Source organism: Prionailurus viverrinus, chromosome A2 (assembly GCF_022837055.1).
Source record: "Prionailurus viverrinus isolate Anna chromosome A2, UM_Priviv_1.0, whole genome shotgun sequence".
In the NCBI taxonomy this organism is placed as follows: Eukaryota; Metazoa; Chordata; class Mammalia; order Carnivora; family Felidae; genus Prionailurus; species Prionailurus viverrinus.
The window spans coordinates 110,551,973-110,569,559 of NC_062562.1; the positions used below are offsets into that span (position 1 = coordinate 110,551,973).

General features: G+C 35.1%; 1 protein-coding gene across 1 annotated transcript in view; it reads left to right on the forward strand.

The window, feature by feature from the left end:
• AHR (aryl hydrocarbon receptor) overlaps positions 1-17,347 on the forward strand; it is a 54,432-nt gene extending 37,085 nt beyond the window's left edge. The window contains exons 7-11 of the mRNA XM_047849377.1: positions 1,485-1,687; positions 2,441-2,550; positions 3,923-4,064; positions 11,154-12,414; positions 15,218-17,347. Of these exons, the coding sequence (XP_047705333.1) occupies positions 1,485-1,687; positions 2,441-2,550; positions 3,923-4,064; positions 11,154-12,414; positions 15,218-15,364 (1,863 nt within the window). The 3' untranslated portion in view covers positions 15,365-17,347. The remainder of the gene's footprint in view (positions 1-1,484; positions 1,688-2,440; positions 2,551-3,922; positions 4,065-11,153; positions 12,415-15,217) is intronic.
• Positions 17,348-17,587: the final 240 nt, after the last annotated feature.

The following is a 17,587-nucleotide window of genomic DNA, read 5'->3' on the forward strand; positions in this document are numbered from 1 at the left end:
GGTAAATCAGTCAGTTAAGCGTCCGGCTTAGGCTCAGGTTATGATCTCATGGTTTGTGGGTTTGAACCTCGTGTTGGTCTCTGTGCTGACAGCTTGGAGCCTGGAGCCTGCTCCAGATCGTGTCTTACTCTCTCTCTCCCCCTCCCCTGCTTGCAGTCTCTCTCTAAAAAATAAATAAAAACATTTAAAAAGAAAGAAAAATGGTTGTATATTCATGATTGCAAAGTAGTCATCTGGTATGAGATGCTGTTGTTCTGAACACCTGAACAGGATAATCAGGGAGCAGCTTTCGCAGGATGCTCAGATTCATACTGTGTTTGTCCTTAAGGAAGTGCACTCCACTAGGCACAGAAGACAGTACAAAGCATAGTGCATATTACTCTTGTGAATTAGCAGGAATTTGAAGTAACCAGATCTTAAACATTATTAGCAAACAGTGATTTTTGTTAATGTGTTTATTTCTGAAGATAATTTTGCTGACCCAGAGTTAGAACTGTGCTTTGAGATAGCTTTCCTAGTACTGATGATCAGCTAATATGTATTTCTCAGGTGGAATTTGCATAATTGGGTCTTTGGTTCCTTGTGCTGCTACCATATCACACTGAGGTCAGAATCATCCCTCAGCCTGATTAATACTGTTTTAAGCAACTAAGTTGATCATGTTCACATTTAAATCATCTTTGTTTCCTCGATCTTCTTTCTAAAAGTACCCTTTATTGTTACTTTGAGTTCTGCATTCTTTTTTTTTTTTTTTTTTTTTTTCCAACATTTTTTTTTATTTATTTTGGGGACAGAGAGAAACAGAGCATGAACGGGGGAGGGGCAGAGAGAGAGGGAGCCACAGAATCGGAAACAGGCTCCAGCCTCCGAGCTATCAGCCCAGAGCCTGACGCGGGGCTCGAACTCACAGACCGCGAGATCGTGACCTGGCTGAAGTCGGACGCTTAACCGACTGCGCCACCCAGGCGCCCCGAGTTCTGCATTCTTTATGTGATTTTATGATTAATTTTAGCATTTTAATGAAATTGCATTTTATCTGTATATGAAAGATTGCCATGAGTTGTGAAATAGAGCATGAGCTGTGGAATATAGCTCATCTCTATTTGAAAATTAATGTGTACTTGATGACTTTATCATTATTCGTTAATTCAGGAAACATGTATTGAATGCCATGGGGGGAAGGAGCTACGTCCTCTAGGTGCGAATGACAGGGCATTTATGAGCTCAGAAGATGATACGGGTATTTTTGTTGTGACAGTTAAAAAGGAGTACCTTATTGGGCTGCCCCTTTAGCATCTAATTCGTATTGCCTTTTGGGATAATTATAATGGGCTTCTTGTGGAGAAAAGAATGGATGTAACATCAGTCAGCCTCAGGAACTTTTATGGAATTATCAACAACACTGGAAATGGCCATGATTGAGCCTTTGGAAATTAACAGTTTTAAAGGGTTAATTTTAATAAGCCAGTTTTGGTTTTTTAAAGGCAATGAATTTCCAGGGGAGGTTAAAGTATCTTCACGGACAGAACAAGAAAGGCAAAGATGGGTCAATCCTTCCACCTCAGTTGGCTTTGTTTGCAATAGCTACCCCACTGCAGCCACCCTCCATACTTGAAATTCGAACCAAAAACTTCATCTTTAGAACCAAACACAAATTGGACTTTACACCTACTGGTTGTGATGCCAAGTAAGTAAAACTTGTTCAGTTTTCTTTCATTAAATGTATATTTTGTTGTAGCAAATCTCTCTTAGTATGTAAAATATGTAGTGTAAATTATAATGTTTATTATTAAATTAGCTGTTATTTCATACTCTTTCAGTGTAGCCTTTTAAAATAATTTCCTCAGGCTCACAAATCCTCTTGTAATTTTTTTTACGATACTTGTCACAGTTTCTGTGTCATAAAGATGATTTGCTTGTATTAGTAAGATTCACTATCCTGATGACATTTGTTGGTTTGTTTTACATTTTTTAATGCACAGACTCTATTTGATTTTTAGCCCTAGAAGTTGAGTAACTTCCAGAAAATTATGAGGTAGACTGTGATATTAGCATTCATACTGTGTCAAAACCTATAATTGGTTTTCCCCTAATATGAAAATGCAGACAGATGTGAAAAGCTTTGCCCCTTGAAATGGAATATATGCTTTCTAGGTTTTTATTAAAGATTCTGTTTTACCTACATAATCTACTCTGTTAGATCCATCTTTAGCCATGCTAATTTTCAACAGTTTTTTTTCAGAAGAAGAAAATAAAACTGATATTAACAGTCATAAACAAAAGAGAGCACTTGCATGAATATGGTTTTTTCTACTGCTCATCTGAAATTCTGAATCAAGGAAAACAGTGCAGAAAATAGCATATAACTGATCAATTAGGTTATTTCATTTATGTTAAATTTTAATTTCTTATTTACCTTTTTTTTTTTTTTTTTAAACAGAGGAAAACTTGTTTTAGGCTACACTGAAGCAGAGTTGTGCATGAGAGGATCAGGATATCAATTTATTCATGCTGCTGATATGCTTTATTGTGCAGAGTACCATATCCGGAGTAAGTTGTATTTTGTTATGAACGTGTCCAAAAAAACTGCATATATTCTAGTACATGTTTCCAATTTTACATAAGGTAATGAGTTTAAAACAACTGGCTAAACTTACAGTCGATGTCAAACCATTATGATTAACCTGAATTGCACTCAATTTATTAACTGCCTTACACCTACCATGCAAGAGTCTAGTACTTTAATTACTATGAAAATGAACATTTTGCCCAATGTTTTGCTTAATTTTTAATGGCATTTTAATGGTATCATTAATTTATAAATCTATGCTAATGTAGATTATGCTTTAAAATGGTTAAATAAATTCCTAAGTGGTAGAAACATTCCCTTTTTATTTTTTTATTTTATTTTTTTTAATTTTTTTTTTCAACGTTTATTTATTTTTGGGACAGAGAGAGACAGAGCATGAATGGGGGAGGGGCAGAGAGAGAGGGAGACACAGAATCGGAAACAGGCTCCAGGCTCTGAGCCATCAGCCCAGAGCCTGACGCGGGGCTCGAACTCACTGACCGCGAGATCGTGACCTGGCTGAAGTCGGACGCTTAACCGACTGCGCCACCCAGGTGCCCCTAAACATTCCCTTTTTAAAATGAAATTAATTTTAATCGTTTTGTTTTCCCCAAATTGTGTACCCTCTCTGTAGTTAGATGCATTACCAGAATTTTCTGATTTAATCTTCCCTTTAATCTACTAAATAATAAATTTAGTCTTGGGGCGTCTGGGTGGCTCAGTCGGTTAAGCGACTGACTTCGTCTCAAGTCATGATCTCCTGGTTTGGGAGTTCGAGCCCCATGTCGGGCTCTTTGCTGACAGCTCAGAGCCTGGAGCCTCCTTCGGATTCTGTGTCCCCACTCTCTCTCTGCCTCTTCCTACCTCGTGCTCTGTCTCTCTCTCTGAAAAATAAACATTAAGAAAAAAATTTTTTTAAATAATGTTTAGTCTGATGTAAAAAATAAACAACTCTGAAGAACTGTTTCCATACATTTTAATATATTGTGTTTAAAAGTTGTCAAGACATATATCATCTTTGGTGATAAAAGAAATATGTCCAAAAAATATGTCATAGGGGCTTTGTTTCAGAGGTTTTCTTTAAAATGTTGATTTCAGGGGCACTTGGGTGGCTCAGTCAGTTAAGTGACTGACTTCGTATCAGATCATGATCTTATGGTTCTTGAGTTTGATCCCCACGTGGGGCTCTGTGCTGACAGCTCAGAGCCTGGAGCTTGCTTCAGATTTTGTGTCTTCCTGTCTCTCAGCCCTTCCCTCACTCATGCTGTGTCTCTGTCTCTCAGAAATAAACATTAAAAAGAATTAAAATGTTGTTTTCAGGTTTGATAATTTAATTTTTGGATTTTGTTTTAGTGATTAAGACTGGAGAAAGTGGCATGATAGTATTCAGGCTTCTCACCAAAGACAATCGATGGACCTGGGTTCAGTCTAATGCACGCTTAGTGTATAAAAATGGAAGACCAGATTATATCATTGCAACTCAGAGACCACTGACGTAAGTACAAAGACAAAATGTTACATGTATTCATTTCTTTTTTTTTTTTTTTAATAACACTTTGGTTTTTAAATCCTCTTACATGAAAACCTCAAAATAAATTTTATGAGAATTTTCTCTGGAAGTAAAAACTGAAAATATGTAAAGAAACAAGGCATAAATGAAGGGCATTGAGAAGACAGAATTGACAAACTTTATTGAACAACTGAATAGGTGGAATTACAGAAAGAGAATAACCAAAGAAAACTCCAGGTTTTTTCCTGATGTATGAAGAAAAGATGAAAAGCTAGTGCCATATATAAAATAAAATAAATGCATAACCGTCCTGTGCTTAGTACATGTTTTCTAAACAGGCAGAGGTTTTTGTGTTTCATATAGATTCTATAAATAAGCATTTTGTCAGATATTTGTATTAGAAATGTTTTCTATGCTCTAGAGAGCTGATTTTTTGTTTGTATGTGACTTGAGGTAAGATCAACATTAATATTTTCCTTTATATGTATATCCAGTTGATCAGAATCACTTATTGACAAGGCTGCTTTTTTTCCCTGCTCCACTGCATTTTGATCAGGGGATTGTGTCTGTGGTTCTGTTTCTGGATTCCATTAGTCTACTTGTCTGTTTTCACCTCAATAGCACATTATCTTTATTACTACATCTTTATAGTAAATCCTGATATTTGTGTGTCAGCTTTCCATATTAGTTGAGGAATTTTTGTTCTCCTCTAGCATTGTCTCCTCTCTTCTTTATCCTTTATATTTTAGAAATAAGTTGTCAGATTTCACCGGAGTATCTGTTGTGATTTTGAACGGAATAGCATTGAAACTATAGTTTATTTTGGGATAATCAGCGACTTTACAATACTGACTCTTCCAACCCTTGAACATGGTGAATATATGTATGTGCATATAGGTACTTGAGTCTGTACCTATGTCTTTGTCTTAATAATGAGTTGTATTTTTCTTACCTGACTCTTACGTATCTTTTTCTTAATTTTATTTCTAGTTGTTTGATGTTTTGTGATGCTGTTTTTAAATGGTGTGCATGGTGTGGTGCCTGGGTGGCTCAGTCGGTTAAGTATCCAGCTCTTGATTTCAGCTCAGGTCATGATCTCATGGTTGGTGAGATCGAGCCCCAAGTCAGGCTCTTGTACTGACATCATGGAGCCTGCTTGAGATTCTCTGTCTGTCCTCCCCCTTCCACTCTTTTGCTCAAAAAAAAAAATAAATAAAACATTAAAAAGAATAGTATGCATGTGTACACCAGTTTCTAATCGTTGAATTTTTTAATGCTGGCTTGTATTCAGTGAACTTATTGAAATCCACTTATTCTCATAAGTGTCTGGATCCTTCACAATTTACTACATAACATTTGCAATAATTTTTTTAATCTTTAGACATTTATTATTTTTTAAAATTCCTTTATTGCACTGGTTAGGCCCTCAGTAAAATGTGAAAGAAATAATGATATCAGGTTTTGTTTTTGTCTTATTACCAGTCTCAGGGGGAAATCTTTTAATATTTTACCATCAAGTATGATGTTGTGGTAGTGCTTTTGCTATTAAATTTTATATATATATATATATATATATATATATATATATACACACACACACACACACACACACACGTGTGTGTGTATGTATACACACATACATATACAATATCTAGATACTACATGCATACATATATACACATATACATTCTGTACATTTATATACGTTATATTCATATATCCATACAGATTATATACATTTTGCTACTAAATATATATTTTTAAGTATATGTACACTCATGTATATATATGTATGATATATATATTCGTGTGTGTGTGTATATATATACATATACGTTTTTAATTTAAGAGCTTCACTTCTCTTTAGTTTACTAAATGTTATCATCATGATGGGTGCTGAATTTTGTTAAATACTTCTGGATTCATTAACATGATGATGATTTTTCTCTTTTATGCTGTATTTCCTTTTCATTTTGTAGTATCTGTACTGACTTTTAAAGAAACATTGTTATTAGCAAATTGTGCCTTCTCAAATAATATTGCTACAAAGCCATTAGTTTCTAATCTTCTCAAGGATCCAACTCTTGGTTTGTTGATTTTTCCTATTGTTTGCTTGTTTTCTGCTGCATTTATATCTGCTTATTACTTCTTTCCTTCTACCCTCTTTTTGCTATTTTTCCAGCCTTTAAGTTATCAATTCCCCCTTAAGCACAACTTTAACTACAGTCCTCGTGTTTTGATGTGTCTTGTTTTTTCTATTCATGATTTTGAAATATAGTAGTATGTACTTTTTACATTGGGGATTTTCTGGGTTTTTTGTTTTAAAAAAAAATTTCTTAATGTCTTCTAGAGCGAGTGCACATGAGTGGGGGAGGGGCAGAGAGATAGGGAGACACAGATCCAAAGCAGGCTCCAGGCTCTGTTCTGTCAGCACAGAGCCCAATGTGGGGCTTGAACCCATGAACCTTGAGATTGTGATCTGAGCCGAAGTTGGACACTCAACCGACTGAGTCACCCAGGTGCCCCTGGTGTTTTTGTTATTGAATTTTACATCAATTCCACTGAAGTTAGAAAACATTCTGTGTGTGATGTCCGTGTTTTGAAATTTGTATTTTTTGTATAATTTATGATCAAATGTTTTATGATCAAATATATAGTCAGTGTTAGTAACATATCCCGTGTGCTCTGGTCAAGAATCTATGTTCTATTGCAGGTATAGTGCTCTTCATTTATCAGTGGTTTCATTTGGGCTGTTCATATTTTTACTATTTGAGTTTGCTTGTTCTGTTAGTTATTAAAAGGTTATTGGTTGCATTTTCTCATTACCAATGAGGCAGGACATCTTTTGTATCTTTCTAGGACATTTTCCTTCTATGAATTGTCCATTCATATTGTTTGTCTATTTTCTCCTATGTTGTTTGCCTCTCTCTGGGTCCTCATTGGAGCTCTTTACTTCCTATGGGTGTTAAGTTGGATATATTTATACACACACATACTATATGTAGTATACATGTGAAATTACAGACATTACACATTTGATCCGTGCATTAACTTGATTTATGAATGCTTGTGCCATGTAAGATTTTTAATTTTTATGTCAATTATGCTAGTATTTTCCTATAGAGATTCTCCATTTTATTTACACATGACTCTTCCCACTCAGATTTCTAAGATTTTTTAAGTATAATTAACATACAATATTTTATTAGTTTCAAATGTACAACATAGTGATTCAACAATGATACACATTATGTAGTGCTTACCGTAAGTGTAGCTGCCATCTGTCAGCATATAAAGTTATTACAGTATTATTGACCGTATTCCCTGCGTCGTACTTTTCATCCCCATAATTTATTATAACTGGGAGTTTATACCTCTTAATCCCATTCGTCTATTTAACCCATCCTCCCAGCACCTTCAGTCTGGCAACCACCAATTTGTTCTCTATTTATGAAACTGTATCTGTTTGTGTGTGTGTGTGTGTGTTTTGTTAGTTTTCTAGATTCCATGTAAGTGAAATCATATGGTATTCATCTTTCTCTAACTTTCACTTAGTGTAACACCTTGTAGGTCCATCCATGTTTTTATAGATAGCAGGATTTCATTCTTTTTTATGGCTGAGCAATATACCATATCTTCTTTATCCTCTCTTCTGTTTAATAGGTTGCTTCCATATTTTGGCTATTGTAAGCAGTGTTGTAGTAAACATAAGGATGTCTCTATCCTTTTGAGTTAGTGTTTTCATTTTCTTTGGGTAAACACCCAGCAGTGAAATTACTGAGTTGCGTGGTGGTTATTTTTTTAATATTTTGAGGAGCTTCTATACTGTTTTCCACAGTGGCTGTGCCAGTTTACATTCCCACCAACAGTGCATGAGGGCTCCCTTTCCTCCACACCCTCGCTACCACTTGTTATTTCTTGTTTTTGATGGTAGCCATTCAGACTGGTGTGAGGTGATATCTCATTGTAGTTTTGATGTGCATTTCCCTGATAATTAGTGATGTTGAACATCTTTTCAACTGTCAGTCGTCTGTTATATTCCCTGGAAAAATGTCTATCAGGTTCTCTTTTTAATCAGATTCTTTTTGGTAAGTTGTATGAATTATTTATATATTTTGGATATTAACCCCTTATTAGATACATCATTTGCAAATATCTTCTATTCAGTAAGTTGTCTTTTCATTTTGTTGATTGTTTTTTTCACTTTGCATAAGCTTTTTATTTTGGTGCAGTCCTAATCATTTGGTTTTGTTTTTGTTTTCCAATTTGTTGGCATACAATTTTTCATATAGTTTCTTATATTTCTGTAGGGTTGGTTGTTACTTCTCTTTTATTTATGATTTTATTTATTTGCATTTTCTCTTTTTTTTTCTTGATCCTCGCTAAAGGTTTATTGATTAATGAAACCAACAGCCTTTGTAAAGATAATCATTTCTTTGTAGTCTCTATTTCATGTATTTCTGCTCTGATCTTTAGTATTTCCTTCCTTATAACTTTGTGTTTATTCTTTTTCTAGTTGCTTTGGGTGAAGGGTTAGATTTGTTTCAGATTTTCCTGGTTTCTTGAGATAGGCCTGTATTGGTTTCAACTACTTAGAACTACTTTGGCTGTGTCCCAAAGATTTGGACCACTGTATTTCCATTTTAATTTGTGTCCAGGTATTTTCTGATTTCCTTTTTCATTTCTTTGTTGTTCCTTTGGTTTTTTAATACCCTGTTGTTCAGCCTCCATGTATTTGTGTTTTTTCTAGTTTTTTTTTTTTGTTTTTTTTTTTTTTTGTTTGTGTTTTTTTCCTTAACAGTTTATTTCTAGTTTCATTTATCTGTGGTCAGAAAAAATCCTTGTTTGGATTTCAGTCTCAAATTTACTGACACTAGTTTTGTGACTTAACATGATCTGTCTTAGAGAATGTTCTGTGTGCATTTGAATGTGCATTCTACTTCTTTTAGATGGAATTCCCTGTTATAGATTAACTCCATCTGGTCTAATGTATCATTCAAAGCCACTGTTTCCTCATTAATGTTTTGCCCAGATGATCTATCCACTGATGTAAGTGGGGTGCTCAAGTCCCCTACTACTGTTGTATTGTCATTTTGTGTCCCTTTATGTCTTTCATTTAGGCTTCATGTATTTACTGATCCTCTACTAGGTGCATAGATATTTCCATTTGTTAAATCCTTTTGTTGGATTGATCCCTTTATCATTATGCAACGCCCTTCCTTGTCTCTTGTTATAGTCTTTGTTTTAAAATGTATTTTGTCTTGTAAGTATTGTTACCCCAGCTTATTTTATTTTTCTTTCATTTGCATGGAAAATACTTTCATATCCCTTCACTTTTAGTCTGAATTTGTCTTTAGTCTGAAGTTAGTCTCTTGTAGGTAGCATATAGATGGGTCTTGTTTTTTATCCAGTCACCTTGTATCTTTTGATTGAAGCATTTAGACCATTTATATTTAATTAATACATTAATTGCCATTGTGTTCACTGTTCTGATTTTTTTTTTTTTTGTAGTTCTTCTCTTTTCCCTTATTTTCTTGCTTCCCTTCTGATGGGTATCTTTCTTCAGTGTCATACTTGGATTTCTTTCTCTTTATTTGATATTATTTTTTAAATCTTTTACATATTTTTGGTCTGCAGTAACCTTAAGGTTCATATATAACATCCCAAGTATATAGCAGTTTATATTAAGTTGATGGTTGCTTAAGTTTGAACACATTTCTAAAAGTACTATGTTTTTGCTGCCCTTTCCATTTTTTATATATTTGATGTTATGTTTTATCTTTGATTCCCTAAACTAATATTTAGATCTAATTCATTTTTACTGCTTTTGTCTTTTCATCATCATAAGGTTAAATCATGCATTTATAAATGATTGATCTCCTGCCTGTACTCTAGGTTTGCCAGTGACAATTTTCCTTTCTTAATTTTCTCACTTCTTGTTGTGACCTATTTTTTCCTGAAAGAAGTCCCTTTACATTTCTTTTAAGTGGTTTAGTGGTGATGAATTCCCTTTAACTTTTGTGTGGGAAAGTTTTCATCTCTTCTTCAATTCTGAGTGATAGCCTTGCTGTAGGTTTGTTTCCTTTCAGTACTTGGAATATCTCATGACAGCCCCTTCTGGCCTGCAGAGTTTGGCTGCTTCCTGGACCAGAAAACCTGTTTCCTTCCCCAGTTTAGGGAATTTTTCAGCCCCTTTCCTTCTGTCTTCTTCTTCTAGGAGCCCTATAATGTGAATGTTTGTGTGTTTGATGTTGTCTCAGAGACCCCTTAACTTATCCTTTTTCTTTTTGCTGTTCTCCTCGCCTACTTTCCATTACCTGTGCTCCAGGTCACTGATCCATTCTCCTGCATCGTCTGACCTGTTGTTGATTCCTTCTGTATTTTTCATTTTAGTTATTGTATTCAACTCTGATTTTTTTTTATATTTTATGTCTCTTAGCTGAAGCAGTCACTGAGTTTGTCTACTCTTCTCCCAACTCCAGTGAGCATTTCTTTGAACTCTTTATCAGGTAGATTGTTTATCTCCATTTTGTTTAGTTTTTCTCAAGTTTTGTCTTACTCTTTTGTTGGAAGTGTTATCCTATCTTCTCATTTTGACTTTCTCATTAGGTTTAACAGGTACTCCCAACCTTGAAGGAGCAGACTTGTGTAGAAGGATCTCCTATGTAGGTTGCATGTCTCTGGCACCTTTGGCTGAATGACTAGTGCTGTAGTGGGCAAGGAGTCCCCAGTTGCTCTGCACAGGGGTTGCCTTGGCTGGGATGGTTAATTCCTAAGTGTTATAGTTTGTTTTTATAGTTGGATCTTTATTCCACTTTGAATTTATTTTTTTCAGGAGGATTTCAGGGGTGGTAACTGAGAATGGATATAATGACTAAATTCTGGGATAAATTCTAAATCACTTAAATTTTTCTAAGAAGTTTTCTAACACTTGTTATCTGGAACATTTATGTCAAAGTAAAGTTCATGCTCCAGATCAAACTCAATTACAATGTATTTTGCTTTTATATTGTTTTTCTATTACATTTTTCTAAGTGTTTGATATAACTTTTTTTTTCTCATACCCAATTTTAGAGATGAAGAAGGAACAGACCATTTACGAAAACGAACTATGAAGTTGCCTTTTATGTTTACTTCTGGAGAAGCTGTGTTATACCAGGTAAACAACCCTTTTCCTCCCATGATGGATCCCTTACCAGTGAGGACTAAAACTACTGCTTGTGGAAGAGAGTCTGCTACCACATCAACTCTAAATAAGGAATCTTTCAATCCCAATTCTCTCCTGGGTGCCATGATGCAACAAGATGAGTCTATTTATCTCTATCCTGCTTCCAGTAACACAGCTTTTGAAAGAAATCTTTTTAACGAACCTATGAATGAATGCAGTAATTGGCAAGACAGTATGGCACCAGTGGGAAATAACAGTATCCTGAAACACGAGCAAATAGGTCTGTCTCAGGACATGAACCCAGCAGTCTCTGGAGGTCAATCAGGGCCCTTTGCAGACAACAGAAATAGTGACTTGTACAGCATTATGAAACACCTAGGCATTGATTTTGAAGATATCAAAGACATGCAACAGAATGAGGAATTTTTCAGAACTGACTTTTCTGGTGAGGATGACTTCAGAGATATTGACCTCACAGATGAAATCCTGACATATGTCCAAGATTCTTTAAGCAAGCCTGCCTTCCAGTGTCCCGGTTACCAGCAGCAACAGGCCGTGGCTGTGAACTCAAGTTGTATGGTACAGGAGCACCTGCAGCTAGAACAGCAGCAGCAGCGGCAGCAGCAGCGGCTGCAGCACCAGCAAAACCTCGTAGCATCGGAGCAGCAGCAACAACTGTGTCAGAAAATGCAGCATATGCAAGTTAATGGCATGTTTGCCAATTGGAGCGCTAACCAGTCTGTGCCTTTTGGTTGTCCGCAGCAAGAGCTACAGCAGTATAATGTCCTTTCAGACTTACCTGGGACCAGTCAAGAGTGTCCCTACAAATCTGAGACGGATGCTATGCCTTATACACACAACTTTATCCCCTGTGATCAGTCTGTGCTACCACAACATTCCCAGGGGCCACAGTTAGACTTTCCCTTAGGGACCTTCGAACCATCCCCGTACCCTACTACTTCTAATTTAGAAGATTTCTTCACGTGTTTACAAGCTCCTGAGAACCAAACACACGGACTTACTCCCGAGCCACCCATAGTAACTCCTCAGACGTGTTATGCCGGGGCTGTGTCCATGTACCAGTGCCAGCCGGAACCTCCGCACAGCCACGAGGCCCAGATGCAGTACAATCCCACCATGCCGGACCCACAGGCATTTTTAAACAAGGTAAGGGTTTTCTCAGGCTGAGTAAACCTTTTTAGTGATTCTTCTTACATTTATAGACATCAATTATAAAATTTTTATGTGACTGTTTTTTAATAAGCCAGTGCTTTTCCAGTAGTAGTGTGTTACTAATAGATCTTTTTTAACTGAACAACCAAGGAGGAAAAAAATCAAGGGCTACAGCAACAAGAATATGTCAAATATTGTTTAGAATAGATCCTTTGGTTTATCTCTGTTCTTTGTAATTATAGGACCCTTTAAAAATTCAGACTTCAGAGGCGCCTGGGTGTCTCAGTTGGTTAAGCATCCAACTTTGGTCGTGATCTCGTGGTTTGTGAGTTCCAGCCCCACTTTGGGCTCTGTTGTTGACCGCTCAGAGCCTGGAGCCTACTTCCAATTCTGTGTCTCCGTCCCCCACTCACTCTCTGTCTCTGTCTCTCTCAAAAGTAAATAAACATTAAAAAAAAACCTTTTTTTTTAATATCAGATTTCAAATATATATTTGCATTTTTAAAAGTAATTTCTTAAAGCTCAATCTTTTTTGTGTATGTTAAAATCAGGTTAAAGTCAACACAGTTATGTTTTCAGACCCTTAGTCCTTGGTGATCCCTGAATTCAGTCTGAGGGTCCTCAGTGTTCTATGGCAATCCCTCCATGTTATCTGCCCAATCCTCATTTTATCCTTCAAGATGGAATGTTTTTTTCTAGCATCTTGTAAAAAAGCATAACTTACTGGCTTTCTCTCATGTGGTCAAGCTGGGTACTGTGCTAAATTTTCTACTTGTCTAAAAGTTTTGTTTGTTTATTTGAGAGAGAGACAGATCGAGCAGGAGAGGAGCAGAGAAAGAGGGAGAGAGAGAGAATCCCAAGCAGGCTCTGCACTGTCAGCACAGAACCCCATGGCTTGTACTCATGAATTGTGAGATCCTGATCTGAGCCAAAATCTAGAGTCGGACACTTAACAGGTTGAGCCACCCAGGACCCCCCAGAATTTTTACTTATTTTTTAAGGGGCTTGAACTCACAACCCTGAGATCAAAACTCACATGCTTTACCAACTGAGCCAGCCAGGAGCCCCTATATTTTTAAACTATGTCATCAGAATACGTCCAGCAGCAAGCACACTTTAAATCTAAAATAATTATATATATATATTTATGTGTGTATATATATATATATATACATATATATATATATTTTAGATTTAAACATATATGTGTGTCTGTGTGTGTGTGTGTGTGTGTGTATATATATATATATATATATATATTTAGATTTAAACAGTAATGGTAGCTGCTCTCTGTGGCCACTGGGGAATACATCATTTTTTCATTCATGCTTTTCTGTTAGAAAATGTTGAGTTAATTTTATAGTATAATTAAATAGGCTTTTGAAGAAAATCTTGATTTAAACTAAGTTCAGTGGTTTCTGTTTTCTGTGTATTATAGGTTAGCAACAAAGATTCAAGTTAACATTTGTAATTGTCTTACATTTGGCTTGTATATGAGTTTTTTGATAGAAAATGGTAATGAAAGTTTTTCTTATCCTCATTTCTGACATCTTCAATTATATCGGAATTATTCAGTACACTCTCACAACATTGCTATGAAGTACCATGGATAGGTAACTTGAGTAAGTTGTTGACAACTTAATTATTTACGTAACCTAAAATTTCATTACCAGGTTCTTTCGAGTTTTTTTTTTTTTTCCTTCCCTCCCTGCCACTTTGTATTACTTCTTTATCAACAGTGAGTTAATAGCAAGTCTGTAGACCTATGTATTTCCCTAGGGAGTTACTTTTAAAAATTGCCTATGTGGCTCACAGTATTATTTTATTGAATAGCATTGTTTTTGATAATATACTCCAAGACAATTGCTGACTTGCATTGTGTTAATGACTGGTAAGAGTAAGTTACTCAAAGGCTACCATTCTCTGCATAATAACTTCCATTTGAAGGCTCCACAGCCGCCATTCACTGAAGACCTGGATTATATGACTTTATATATTTAATGTGTGTTTTAGAGGATCTTTTAAATCTGTGTTTCAAGGAATTAAGGGTATGATTTTGATCTATATGAAAATTTCCATAACTTTCACTAACTATATCCAATACAAAGGCCCTATAATCTATAAAAGCGTACAGACTATGTATCTGTTTTTTTTTTTCAGTAGCAGCTATAGACTCATTAGACTATTTGCATTATAAGAGGACAAGAGCAAGCATTTTATTTGATAAAAATCTATAATTAGGATACTTTTTAATAGTACTTACTAAAAGCCTGTAACAAAAATGGTTTAGGAAATCATACCCATGCTGTAATATTTTAGGAATATTAAAGATGCTTCTATCAGAAATGACCTCTTATAGAAAAGTTCTACGTCTGCAGTCCAGTCTAGTCGTTTTGAATGCAGTCAAGACTTTGGTACCCAGAACTCGCCTGAGATGAAATCTGGTCAAAGCCAACCTATGTATGACGGATATATCTAACTGTGATTCATAACTGGTACTCTCTGATCCATCATTTCCTATCCAGACCAAAGGCAATTTGTTAATCAAATACTCTCCTAATACCACTTCTGAGCTGAGACCCATGTATCACACATCTGTACCATCTAATGGAGAAACCAAATTGTTATAAATGCAGCTAATACATAATATTTGCTGTGTTGGTCTTCATTGAATGATGTAAAGGATCTGAAGTTTAACATGCAAGGCAAAGATTTTAAAAATACTTTTTAATATATCATTTAGTGGCTTAAGATACTTGAAAAATCTAATAAGTTCCATTGCTATTTTTGTTTGCAGTTTCAGAATGGAGGAGTTTTAAATGAAACCTATCCAGCTGAATTAAATAATATAAATAGCACTCAGACTCCCACACACCTTCAGCCCCTTCATCACACGTCAGAAGCCAGACCTTTCCCCGACTTGACATCCAGTGGATTCCTGTAATGCCAAGCCCATTTTTCACCATGGATTAAAGAAGATTACAGAATAATAGAACTATCAGTGTTGGACATCAGCAACTTTACATGGAGGCATTGATGTATGTTGTTCGCACTATTATTCCAAACCAAACTTTAATGTTTTTAAGAGTTAAAAAAAATTACCAAAACTACATATACTATAGTCATTAAAAAAGAAAGTGTACTGCCAGAGAGAGGGAGATGCTATCTTTCTTTCACTTTATAGTCTGAGTACTAGAGAATATACAAAATGTATTCAGGGTAACTTTATGACACTTTTAAATAAAAAATTTCTGTCAGAAAAAAATGGAATACTTTTGAGTTTTCAACTTATCTATTCTTATTAGTACACCAAATAACAAACTATTTCCTTTTATCTTCTGCTTTTATCTCAGATGTTAAAATAAGTGGTTTGGTGCTTTTATAAAAAGATAATCTCAGTGCTTTCCTCCTTTGTTGTGTAAGTGCCTCACAATTTTTTATACCTATAACACTGTAGGATGTATATTTGATAGAAAGTAAACTTTTTAATAACTTTCTGCACACAAATGTTATTTGCATTTCTTAAATTCAGTCCTTTGTATTAGTCCAGGCATGTTTTAACTGCACTACTCACCCACTTTCTTCAGGAAAAGGGCAAGTTATGATTGAAAAAATATTTATTACCTAGTTGCTTCTACATATTAAATGTTGCTATGTGCCTTACGTTGAAAAATTTTGAAAGTAAAATGTCTTTCCAAATTATTTTTTGATCATCAAATAAAGACTGCAGCACTAAAATGTCAACAGTGTTTTCGGGAGAAAGAGATACACTGCAACTTACCTTTACTGAAATCTCCACCATGGTGGTTCAGTGTTGCAGGTGCGCAAAGATCTGCTTGAATGGGACCGTGTTTATCAACTTGCAACGAGGAGGAAGTAGCTTTATTTCTAGCTCTTTAATCACCATTTCACTGTGTATAAATTCTTTCAAAACTACTTTAGACCTAGAATGAACTTTAAGGTAGAATATGTTGACTTTATAACTTTCACTTACTAGTACAGTGGAAACTATTTGTTTTTTCTCATATTTGAGGAGCGTGAAGTTTGAACGTGGCAATGTTTGATGCAAAGTATTGTTATGAGTGACACGATTGGTGCATTTATATAGTTTATAATGAACAAAATTATATTTAAAGTATTTTCAAGCTTTCATTTGAAAATAGTCTATACCTTATATGTGCACGTAATTTGAGTCTTATATTCTTGCGTCTTTTCAAAATATCAAATAATGAATCCAACTGCTTTTACTTTGGTCTTAAGACACCCATGCCATTCTCTTAACTTCAAACATTACATTGTTTCTAGGATACAATGGCCTTTATTACTGGGAAGGCAAATGATCCCCCTGCCAACTTTACTGTCCTCAGGTAATTTTTAAAAAAGACTCCTTTATTTAAATGTGACATCTGAAGGGCAGGCACATTTTTCATGTATTCTATAAAAAACATGACGGAATCTTAAACCAAGGTATAGTATTAAAATGCACTATTTTCACTTATTTTTTTTTTTTTAGTAAATTAATGTATATCAAAGTGGCTTCAGAAAAAATATGTCCGTTCTATGAATTTTCAGTTCATACTTTGAATCCATAGAATCAATTTAAGGAAAAAAAAAAAACAATTTGTCTAAAACATTTCATAATTTGTTTCCAGTATGAGGCATCACTAAAGATTTAGACCAGTGGTCTGGCTTAATATTCCATTTTTACATTTAAGCTTTTCATTAAAAGCCTTCACAATAACCATTTTTGTTAGTGTCTTCCACATGCCGTTGGGTGAATTATTTAGTGGAAAAATAGGCTTTTTAAAGTGTCAATAGGATTACAGTTCTACACTTACAAAATTAAAAACGTTTAAAGCAATATTGTATATTTTTATCTATATAAAATGAAATGTATCTAAGAATAATAAAATCACATTAAACCAAATACACATTTGTCTGTATTGCTAAGTGCCAAACAGAGAATGCTCCGTGTGCTGGTCTAATGAGGGACTCATTTCTTAGATAATGTGCACTTCTGAGCATGTGGGTATGTCTAATTTGAACTTTTCCTAAACCAAGTTGTTCTTCCGGTAACAGGAGATTTGCCTGTGTTCCAGTGTATGAGGAAGCTTTCATTCATTACTCTGCACCGACTAGCGTTTTTCAGTATTACTAAATTTTTGGT